Source organism: Channa argus, chromosome 4 (genome assembly GCF_033026475.1).
Source record: "Channa argus isolate prfri chromosome 4, Channa argus male v1.0, whole genome shotgun sequence".
Classification (NCBI taxonomy): Eukaryota; Metazoa; Chordata; class Actinopteri; order Anabantiformes; family Channidae; genus Channa; species Channa argus.
Window position 1 is genome coordinate 16,187,899 of NC_090200.1, and position 11,752 is coordinate 16,199,650.

An 11,752-nucleotide genomic window follows, 5' to 3' on the forward strand; every position below is an offset into this window, starting at 1 on the left:
CTTTGTACAGAATTTGCTTGTTTTATAACGTTTTAGACCAAATTTGGCGTAACTGCACGAGTTTATTATTATTATTTTTTAATCGTTTTGTTCCCATGTATCTTTTGGGCGGCTGTTTCCGAGTGGGTGTTTATGTCTGTCGTAGTATCTGGCAACCCCTGGACAGCCCCAGCCGGTGAATCTTGCGTCGGCTTTTCTAGCTGAACCTCCGCAGAAGCTGTGTGACTGCCGGTTAGCATCATGGCGAATGTTGCGGATACCAAGCTATACGACATCCTCGGAGTTTCGCCATCGGCCTCTGAAAATGAGCTAAAAAAGGTAGGTGCTTGATGAAACGAGACGGAAATTTGTCCGAGTAAAAACAGATTAAAAAAGAGGAAGAGAGGCCACCAGTAAAATGTGGCCTAGTGTACAAGCGGGTAGCCAAATATGCCTAGTAGAGCTTGCTAGCTTAGCCAGTTTACACTAGATAACGCTAAGCTAAATAAACGTTCGTGGCGGCACGGCGTGTTTGAAAAACACAAAGACCAAACGTTGTTGAATTATTGGCACAGTATGTCATCGTTTTTACCTAAAGCCATTCCGATGGATGGAGTTTGCCAGTCGGAAAACTAAGTAATATCCCACTGACCACGAGTGGAATGGCTAGCCGGCTAACGCTATTACATGATGCATTCCAGCAAGTAGCCTCCACCAAACCGGTCTGGTGTACCTTGCTAGCATTGATATTAGCCAGCTAAATAGCTCACCTAACGCTAGCAGAAAATGCTAAGGAAACAAATCCGCTTTGGTATATTGGGTTATGCTAACATAGGCGTGAAATCTACCTGAAAGTAACGTTTATATGGAAAACTTCAAATTAAAAGCTAGATTACCGTCGATGTTGTAACCTATCGTGTATCATTAACGTTAGCTGCTCTGTACGTACCGCATCCAGTCAACATGTACCCTGCTGTGTACTCCAGACTCCATTCAAACATCAGGCAGTAACCATATTTAATTGTTAGTAACCTTAACGTCCCTTGTTAAATATAACGTAATGTATGTTGTGTGTTAGTGGCCACTTACTCAGCAGTCATTAACTAAAACAACAACTCAACTAACTTAAAACAACTAAAACGCTCGGCCAACTCAGGCAAATTTGAGCTTCAGCGTCCACACTTAAGTTAATCTCGAATGACTAAACGCTGCCACAAGACCAAAATTTAGCGGTGGTGTTACTTACTTATTTTTCAAAACCTTCACAACTATGCCGAAATGAATGTTCACGGACCTCGTATCTATCAGAAAATCGCGACAGTCAATTAAACGTCTCAACACTTAAAAATGTTGATTTTTATTTATTAATTTTTTTTGATGGAGGTGTGTTGACTGCTTCGCCGCAGTGAGTTACTGGTGTTATGCTTTTGTTGGTTTCCTCGTGTTTTGACAGTAGGTCCACAAGTCAAGCCCTAGGCTGGTAAGGACAGTTTGTTAGCAGAGCTGTTTAACACATTTAGCAACTGAGCTCATGGAGCTTACACAGGATTGTTCATATTTATTTTTGGTTTGTTACAGGCCTATCGCAAATTGGCCAAAGAGTACCATCCTGACAAGAACCCTGATGCTGGAGACAAGGTATGATGCCCTGAAGCATGTTATAGTACAGCAACAGGTCTATGCCGCATCCACTGTGACTGAGAAATGACGTTAACCTAGTTTTTTTTTTTTAATAGTCACACAACCTAATTCTTTGACCATAAACACAAAGTACAGATCAGAGTGCGGTCTATGAAATGGGTTTTCCCTAGAGACAACTGCGTTAGTTTTAGATTTGTAGTTTTTTATGACTTACTACTATATTGCCTCACAATGTAAGAATTGGGCACAAGAGATTAGATTGTCTTTTAATATTTGTTTTTACTGTGTAACAATGTCTCAGCAAAAAACAAATGTGAACTAAATGTTTTTGTCTGCTTTTATTTTCAGTTTAAAGAAATAAGTTTTGCATATGAGGTGCTGACTAACCCTGAAAAGAAGGAGCTTTATGATCGCTATGGAGAACAGGGGCTACGGGAGGGAGGAGGAGGAGGGCCTGGTATGGATGATATCTTCTCTCACATTTTTGGTGGAGGACTGTTTGGGTTCATGGGGGGACAAGGCAGAGGACGGAATGGCGGCAGGAGGAGAGGAGAAGATATGGTGCACCCTCTAAAGTAAGAATTTTAAACTGATGCAGTTTAGGTGCTTCAGTTAGTGGTTAATATTAAGCATGTTTGGCTCACACATCCTGCAATTCTTTTGTCACACAGGGTTTCTCTTGAAGACCTGTACAATGGCAAAACCACCAAACTGCAGCTCAGTAAGAATGTGCTGTGTAGTGCCTGCAATGGGTGAGTCAGCTTAGATTTTTTTATTTATTTATTAATTTTTTCTGCTTTAATAGTAAACAATTGCGGAATAATATGTAGTCTAAATGACCAGACTGATGATAATTTGTAGTAGCTGTGATCCTATTGTGTTTAGATAAAAAAATGTCTCTTATAAATGTTGCAACTTTACTGTTTGCCATCTAGTCAGGGAGGTAAGACAGGAGCTGTGCAGAAATGTGTGGCATGCAGAGGACGAGGCATGAGAATCATGATTAGACAGTTGGTCCCTGGGATGGTCCAACAGATGCAGTCAGTCTGCACAGACTGCAACGGAGAGGGTAATATGTCCGTAAACACCCACACACTGGAAAAAAACAGATGAAGTACAATCACTTGCAAAACAGTATTATGGAATTTCTTTTCTGTTATGTGTCCAGGTGAGGTGATAAATGAGAAGGACCGGTGCAAGAAATGTGAGGGTCATAAGGTATCTAAGGAGACAAAGCTTCTGGAGGTGCATGTTGACAAAGGCATGAAACATGGACAGAAGATCACATTTGCTGGGGAAGCTGACCAAGCCCCAGGCATCGAACCAGGAGATATAGTCCTGGTGCTACAAGAGAAAGAACATGAGGTACCTCACCCCATATCCTATTTGAAACACAAATGGCTCAATACCGTCTGATAAGAATTAAGGTGTATTGTGATATTATTACTTTATTATTATAAGGAATAATTTCACAAGTTTTCCAGTTGGATATGTATCAGTGAACTTAAACGACAAACTTTTCAATCAATTTCAGGAATTCCGCCGTGATGGCAGTGACCTCCACATGGTCCAGCGTATCGGCCTTGTTGAGGCTCTTTGTGGGTTTCAGATGACTATCACACACCTGGACAGCCGTCAGTTGCTTGTCAAATACCCACCCGGCAAGATAATTGAGCCCGGTAAAGATGTTTGCAAACCAATAAGTTAACAAAAACATAATAAAGTTCGAGTTTATTAACTTGCCTAGGCTAATGTTGATATATTAGTTGTGCTTAGCAATGAGAAACATGACAAAACTTAAATTAATAGTAATTTTATTACTCGCAATAAGGTGTCTGTAATACAACATTAACTGTATTTGATTTAACCCTACATCATAGTCATATACACATATTTTCATGACAGTTGAAACAAGGTTATACTAGTCCTCTTATCTTGCAAAAAATTAGTTTTTGTACTTTCAAATGTCTGAAAAAGCTTTAAGCTTTTGGCATGTCACAATTAAAATATCACAGTTCTTTTAAGATGTAAGATCTAAGTACATACAGATGTCAGTGCCTTATACTGTATTATAAGATTCTTATTTGCATCTGCATGCTTTTACACCTTTTTGTTGATGGGTCTCTGTGTGGCAGGCTGTATTCGAATGGTGAAGGGAGAGGGAATGCCTCAGTACAGAAACCCTTTCGAGAAGGGTGACCTTTACATCAAGTTTGATGTCCAGTTCCCTGAAAACAACTGGATTAGCCCTGAAAAACTGAATGTGAGTTTCAATTTCCAAACATCCTGGTTTGCCTGTTTTAATTCGAGTTAGCTTCAGTGATTATACTGTATATTATTTTACAAATTCAGTTCATTTCTTTCAGGACCTTGAGTGCTTGCTGCCTGCTCGTGCTGAGAATCCAGTTATCACAGCTGATGCAGAGGAAGTTGACCTGACAGATTTTGACAGGATTCAAGGATCAGGAGGTGGACCCAGGAGAGAGGCCTACAATGATAGTTCTGATGAAGAAGGAGGTCACCATGGCCCAGGGGTCCAGTGTGCACACCAATAGACTTGAACAAAAAGACATGCAGTCACATAAAAGCATAAATCATGAACATCCCTTGAGTCTTGTTGCTAACACCATTCAAAACTTGATTTACATACACACATTCCTCTCCTTTCATGTTCCCATGAAGAAGAGACACATACACACTTACACCCACACTTCTCAGTTCAATGGTGCCCATAAGTCAGTTAATGCTGGATGTGTGATGATTTTTGTCTCTATGGACAGTAGTGCTCATCAGAGTTTCCAGCATAAAGGGGGTCTCATTCTCAAAGTTCCACTGACTGAGCTAGACTTGGACCTTCTTTTTTTTCATCCTAGGCTTTTACCCTTTACTGTGGGAAATGCCAGTCTAGTGTATAAAATGCAAATATTGTTAACTATCTTGTATAAGGTGTAGTTTAGTATCTCACACACAAGTGCATGCTGCTTCACGCCGAAAATCTTACACATGTAAATTCAGGGTCCGAGTACTACAGAGCAACCTGACACAGAGTGTTTGTTCTAGTGTCACTGCTAACAAAGTGCCCTGCTATCATAAGAGCTGACCTGATTGCAGCCCTAAAAGTGTGTCCTCTGCACAGCCTGCTGAGAACCGCACGTTTATTCCATCTCATCCTCTATAATGAACCATCATATTTTGAAAATGAGACTTGCTGGTTCCGTTTAGTCCATAGTCACACTGCTAGACTTATAAAACCCCAAGAACAGCACCTGGTAGTCAGGCACTATGTTTTCTTAGTTTGAAAACAAAGCTTTTTTTTTTGTCTTTGTTAGTTTGAATGTTAGCATGTTCAAGAACGCAGAACTTGAACCTAACTTGTGTACTATTCATTTGAGTTGAGAAAACACTTGTGTACTGTGTGTAAAGCAGTGGCTCAGTATGTGCGAGCTGCTATGAAATATTGTGGCTTATTAGTTTGGTCGCTATTCCTGCTTTGTGTTGGACTGCAGCGTGAGTGGACACTATATAGGGTCAAAGAGGGAAAGAAATGAATGTAGACAGCCTTTTCCCCCGACTACCCTCCAGGACCGGAAGATCGTCTTCTCTTGCAGAAAAACTACTGGGCCCACACCAAACCCTTTGTATAATACAGATCTCCCCATTGTAGAGTTGTTAGCCAAAGTCATTTGACACGTAATTCCCACCCCCCATACACCTGTAAATAAATATTGTCAGAGTCCATAGGTGCATTCAGTCTACAGCATTGTTCTTCCTGTAGTCACATTTATTACACAAGGGAGTAATGGCCAATATATTAATGTTTTGTTCACGGGAAGGAGAGTAGAAGGAACCACTGTAGACTGTTAACATGCACCTTAGTGACTCGGTGTGTATGTAATTTAGGCCACGGGAATATTGTGTACACAGCTAAAGGGGGTCATTGATAAATGACGTTAATGTTGATGCTTATGTTTGTCAAGATGGTAATTAAACTGTATAATAAACAGTCACAAGTTTTGTTTTTTGTTTTTTAGAACTCTTATCTGTACAACCTGCATTAATGTGTGTGTGCCTACATGACCATAGACAAAGACCACCACTAATTCATTTTATACTATCATTACATTTGAACACAACCTTCAAAATTGTTTAAAAACAATATGGTTTAATAGATTTTAATTTGTTGGAAAAGCCTACATTACTTGTGCTATGTAGTTATGTGTTATTCCCCTTTGGAATGCGGATTATAGAAAATGGGCCAACATCAGCCTTTTAACCTGATGCATAAACTTAAGCAGCTGTTGCGTCTTAGTCTGATCCGTCCGTTTCACTGCTGTGGAGAGCTACTGGACCCAGGAGTTCCTTAAATCCTGAAGTATTTCTAAAATATAAAGGGATACAAAGGGTTAGTAACATTATTCTGGCGTTTCCTGTTGAATATAAAGTTGTTTACCTGTCTCGTTTAGACTGCATGACATAAGAGCGCTCCCTTCTAAGCTGCTCCAGTCGCTCTCTGACAACTGTTTTCTGCTGGTTCTTGTCATCCTAAAACACATTTAGTGGGCCTAATGGTGATGACAATAATTATCAGGTATAATTATCACCCTAAAGGTCATTACCTGCGGTAGATCTTGAGTGAGGTGCTTTAGTCTCTCTGTGTGTTTCAGGCCAAGCAGATCTTCCTCTGCTTTTCTGTTCTGGATGATTGACAGACGCCCCTGAACCTGAAAGACAAAATGTTGTCAGACTGGCCTGTCACCTTTGTCTCTTACTTACAGTAAAGAAATAGCCCCTGTGTGACTTTTTCTCACCCTCAGCAGTTGTCGTTCTCTATCTCTCTGTTGTCTCTGTTCAACTTTTCTTTGCATGTCCACCAGGTTGCGCATTGTTCTTTCTCTCTCCATTGCTGACACTGGTTCTCTTACTTGTTCTCTATCCATCAGCATGGGTTCTCTCATTGCCTCCACCTCTGCAAAGTCACACTCTGGCTTCACCCACACACACACAAGAAAAACTGCTGAATTAATCTATATAGTGAGTGAATCATTGTATGAAGTCTAAACACTCATTCAGAAAAATTTAAAAGCAGACTTACTTTGGCTTTTAAATTACATTCCTGGTCATCTGGGTGAGAGGATTCAAGTACTCTCAGGCGAAATAGCTCTGACTCATTTGCAGTGGGGCATGTTTCAACGTCAACCCCATCTTCACTAACATCGGTTTCCTCACTGGCCAGTGCACGGCAGAAGTCATTAGCATATGGCTTGAGCTCCTGAAGGGTGTCTGTGACCAAAGCCTGTGTTTGCAGGTCACACTCTGATATAGCTTCTCCATGTGTTTGATCAATCATGTGCCTCTCTTCCAAGGTCATCTAATGAAAAAAAACGATCAGCGTGATGATTTAATGTAACATGATGCGTTGTGATTTGGTTCACACATACACAGTACCTTTGCTTTTGTGTTGCACTGTTGGTTTGAAGACTGAGTTTCATGGAGACCTTTGAACCCAGACTCTTCGTTGTGGCTTTCTCTAGATGTCTCGTCATACTGTTCAACCATACTACTAATTTCACAGGAATCGGCCTGGAACTTTACACTGCTCTGAAGGTCCTGGCTTTGTTCAGTGCCTTCATCTGCAGGCTCTGTGTCATAGTTTGTATCATTGTGTGGTGGTTTGCTCCAAGCAAGGGTGATCAGTGATCCCTGTTTCTCATAGTTCTGGGGGGCCGTTGTGCTTCCCTCTCCTTCATCCTGGGCTCTGCTCTCTGCAGCAATTTTTTGATGTGTTTCACTTGTTTGATCTGAGACACACAAGATCTCCAAATAGGGCAGCTCCTCCATGACTGCTCCACAACCTGCAGGAAATGTAGAGTATAATGTGGTCACAGCTTTTGGGTGAAGGGTTGTCTGTTTGTTTATGTTACTGTACCTATACAGACTTCCTGTTTTCCTGTGCTGTCAGCCACTTGGACTCTGACTGAACCAACAGTCAGAGCTTTACCTGGCCCATCTCTGCTATTTTGGGCTTCTGTTGGTGCAGTCCAGCTAGATTGACTTGTCATTTTGTCAGTGCAACTGTTTTTGGTCACATTTTCACAAGGAGCAAATACAGAGTCTGATGTAAGAGGATCATCTGACATCAGGAGCTGGAGCAGGTTGATGTAGCTTGGTGCTTGGAGTTCAGATTCATACTTGTCTTGCAAAATATGCTGTGCACTCTGACAGACACACATAACTGTTTTATACACTTGGGCTTTATTAATAAGAATGTGTCATTGGGGAATCTTTAGTTTAACTATTGTGTCTGCTCACCTTGTCCATCAGTTCTGGCAATAATGCAGAAGCTTGGACCTCCTGAAGCTCCAGCAGATGACTCAGGAGGAGTAAGGCACAGTCTTCCAGCTGGTGTTGAGACCACATTGCAGGTTTACTTCTCATGTGGGCTTGCATTTGAGGCTGGGCCTTGGACTGAAGTTGCATGTGAGGATTACCTTGTTCTAATGGAGGCCCATTGGACGTCTGTAGGGTGGCATGGATTTGCCTCAGCCTCTTTATACAACCATTTCTTAAAGCAGATTGCATATTACTCTCTGCATTTGAAACAAAACCAAGAAAGGGTGAATCTAAAATAAAAACAATTCTGACAAAAATGCAGCGGGAAAAGAAAGCAATGACTTTGTGCAGTACCTTCCTGTGGAGGTACTGCACATTCTGGTACTTGCAAATCCTCCAGGGAGACCCCATGTATCAACTTGACCAGGTCCTTTCTTTCCTGCTCCTGAGTCAGCACCAGCAACTGAATCACTGACTGCTGGGAATGGGACAAAGTTTCTTTACCACAGGGAATACTGTAGAAAAGGGTCTCACCTTACAAAATAATACAGTGTAAAGCTTTTAGGAGCAATTCTATGCAATAATATGACCTGATACACTCCATATGTCTTGGGAGAGGTGGCTTATTATCAGATTTACAGTACCTGCTGTGGTGATACAAATTTAAAGTCTTCTTTTTGCTCCTCCTCTTCACCCTGTAGCCACAGAACAGCCTGCTCTGCTCTGCATGGACTCCTAACATGTGGCCTGAACAGATAGTTGAGGGCCAGAAAGGAAAGAGCTAAAGGTTACTGTACCTGGTGATAGTGAGTACATGTTCAAGTGTTGCACTTCTCTTTCTCTTAGTGTTTGTTGGCTCACCATGTCTCCCAGGATTGCCTTGCTGCCAGAAGAGCGCTGTAGGACAGTTTCTCTCTCTGAGCTCTGAGAGTTGCCAACCTAATGTATAAACATAAAAGTCTCATGCTGTCCCTGTCCAGCCTGGAAGGAAAAGTTAAACAAAGGCTAGTTATTAACAAAACACTATATTTGAGCTAACTGGCTGGGAATCAGAATCAGAATCATGAAGTAAAGAAGATAACATCAGACAGGATTTCAAATTAGTTACCATTTATGTCATTACTCATCTGACATTATTTTAATTATTTAACAGTGATTATTTAACGGTGATTTATTGTGATCTGAACCTGATGTTTCTGACAACTAATTACCGCTTTCCCAGGACTGTGAGTGTGTCCCTTTCTTGTTGACAAGACGTTTGTAACTCGCACAAGAGAGAAATGGCAGACCACGACTTTTCTCTGGACTCAAGATGGCCTCTGAAATAAGCTCTCACACGGGACCTGCAGGAGAATAAGTTTGACTGTAGTGCCTTTGTTTGAAATGCATTAAGCTAAAATGACTTTATTGTAGAAAATCACCACTTATTATAACTGAAGGCAAATTTGCTACTTGAAATTAACGAAAGATAATGCACTCTGAACAGTCGATGGGGTATTTGTACCCTATTTGTACCTCTGTTTAGTTGGATCAAGAAATATTGCTACAGTGTAGTACTGTTTGATTTTAAATTTACACAAAAAACTTTGGTGTGTTTCACTGCACCTGTACACCCTGAATGCTCCTGGCAGCTCAGCCAAATGAAGCAAGTCACCTGACACTAACACCTCCTCTGCAAGATCCTCCAGCCCCTCATATTCCTTGTGTTGTTGCCATGGCAAGAATGTTCCCCAGACACAATGAGCTATGCAATTAGTAAAAGAAGAAGAAAAAAAAGAAAACTATATTACGTATTTAACCAGGCTCTTTAATGCCAATTAGGTCATAGTAGAAGTTTGTTGCATAGTGAGTTTGTTCTCTGTGTTGTGATAGCAGTTTAATTTCCTTACTGTGGTGCTCCTGAAGCATCTCTGTATAAAGCAAGTGTGTCACTACATCATATTTCACTTCCAACAAGAGGAGGACATCTGACAAGGAGACACAGCCAAAGGATTGACCTTGGACCCTTACACTTTTGCCTTGCCAGGAGGTGGGCAATGTGCTTTGCACACCCTCTGACACCAGTCTAAGAAGATTAAGGCAAACACACATCAATGTCAGTTTCAATTTCAGTAAATAAGTATTTCAGTGTATGAGTGCAACATACTGTATCAAATATCTTCAGTTCATTGACAACGTGCAATACTGCAATTTGTAAATACTCTGCTAATGTGGTACTATGTGACAATATACTGTATGTGACAAATGACATTCATAGTCAAACAAATTAAACTGCCACAGTGGCTGCTGTTGTGCAAAAGGTAATGTGCAGCATTTATCAGGCAACTAATGCCTTTCAGTTGTTGAATTACTGCCACACCACACATGCACTGTTGTAATGCTGCAACAATACAATATATTTGAGCTTTTTAACTTTCTGTGTTTACATTTATAACCTCAGCAAAGTAGGTAATGTGATCCCTCATGTTTCCCTACACATTGATGGAGCGAATGTATCTACATGCAAAGTGTCAATATTGTAGTAAAGCCATTGTTCCTAAAAACTTTTCAATTAACTTCTCAATTAAAAAACGAAACGCTCACCTGGCCCAGCACTGCCTGGCTGCTTTCTTAAGCCTCATCACACCTGTTACATTGTTTGCCACCAGGCTCCTCCTCTGTGCGTGGCATGTAAAAGAGGCAGCAAATTTTGATGTACAGAGTTTCTGGAGAAAATTGGATACGTTGTAAAGCACATACAGTACCTTAAACCTGCCTGTGTCAATCGTATATGACTGTGAAGCTCCTGAATCTGACTGATGGTAAGTCTTTGGGTTCATGCTTTGGTCCAGGCAACTCTGCACATCACGATCAATCATAACTGGAGTGTCCATCACATGGAGAGTGTTGAGATTTCCAGCATTTAGCAGCTGCAGGTCCCAGTACAGCTGAAGATAACAATGGTGCCTATAAGTGAGTAGTGGTCACTGTTTTTCAGATATTGTCATATAGAAAGAAAAATATTTAACAGTACCTGTTCTTTCTTTTCTCTCTCCCTCTCCATTTCTAAGAGAACATCAAAAACATTTTCACCGACACATGCCCAGTTTTTGTCACCTCCTGAAATCTGAAACTGACACACAGGTACATGACACAGGTTGTAATAAATGAGAATAATAGTTGCTTTGATACTGCTGTTTGTTGTCTAAAATGTGTCTTTGCTGTTACCTTCTTCATAGCTGTTTGGGCCTCATCTGTGTTGGAGGGAACATGAAACACTTTCTGGTAGATACGGCTCACGTCTTCAGCGGAAAACTCTTCCCCGACAGACATTTCTACAGATTGGTGTAACAGACTGTTGATAAAATCCTGAAAGGAAAAAAAGGTTATTAGTAGCAGTTTACACACCTGGAAAATGCATACCTTTCTCACACAGATTCAAAACATCTTACCTGCTCCATGTTTCCACCTCTGTGGTCTGATAAATTATACAGGCGATTACTATAGTAACAGCAGTCCTCCGAACAACACCTGGATCAAGTTACCAAGCAATAAAAGTGAGAGTGCCTCTGTCCGAGTGAGAGCAGGTGGAGTAAAATGGGATACATGACATATTACACCTAAAACAACCACCTGAAACCTTGACTTACCCATGAAAGCTGCTAGAGTATAACCTATATAATGTCGTTACGACGTTCTGAGTCTGAAGATTGTTCGTGTAGTTGTTGTTCATATTGTTTTTATTGCAATTGTTTATAATTTGTTTATAATTTTCACCTAAATTTATATTCATTTTCATAAAAAGTCAAACAAATTGTTAAAA

At 40.7% G+C, this 11,752-nt stretch overlaps 2 protein-coding genes across 5 annotated transcripts; one reads left to right on the forward strand and one right to left on the reverse strand.

The window, feature by feature from the left end:
* Positions 1-156: 156 nt before the first annotated feature.
* Positions 157-5,634, forward strand: dnaja2b (DnaJ heat shock protein family (Hsp40) member A2b). Its single transcript, XM_067502380.1, has 9 exons — positions 157-318; positions 1,558-1,617; positions 1,969-2,195; positions 2,292-2,372; positions 2,556-2,689; positions 2,789-2,985; positions 3,155-3,299; positions 3,756-3,883; positions 3,987-5,634. Exons 1-9 carry the CDS (start codon positions 241-243, stop codon positions 4,173-4,175), a joined length of 1,239 nt encoding a protein of 412 aa, XP_067358481.1. The 5' UTR covers positions 157-240; the 3' UTR covers positions 4,176-5,634.
* On the reverse strand, positions 5,624-11,639 carry LOC137126011 (uncharacterized). Of its 4 annotated transcripts, XM_067502367.1 has the most exons (18): positions 11,158-11,639; positions 10,964-11,062; positions 10,695-10,877; positions 10,534-10,607; positions 9,840-10,015; positions 9,556-9,694; positions 9,162-9,293; positions 8,812-8,931; positions 8,595-8,697; positions 8,305-8,428; positions 7,930-8,207; positions 7,547-7,835; positions 7,066-7,472; positions 6,713-6,988; positions 6,429-6,605; positions 6,237-6,341; positions 6,071-6,162; positions 5,624-5,998 (listed from the first exon to the last, which is right to left on the reverse strand). In XM_067502367.1, the coding sequence occupies exons 1-18, from the start codon at positions 11,260-11,262 to the stop codon at positions 5,926-5,928; spliced, it is 2,952 nt and encodes a 983-aa protein (XP_067358468.1). In that variant the 5' UTR covers positions 11,263-11,639; the 3' UTR covers positions 5,624-5,925. The 4 variants fall into 4 exon arrangements, with proteins under 4 accessions (XP_067358468.1, XP_067358467.1, XP_067358466.1 ...); XM_067502366.1 differs by having other exon boundaries at positions 8,305-8,425; positions 10,534-10,877; XM_067502365.1 differs by having other exon boundaries at positions 10,534-10,877.
* Between the last annotated feature and the right edge of the window lie 113 nt (positions 11,640-11,752).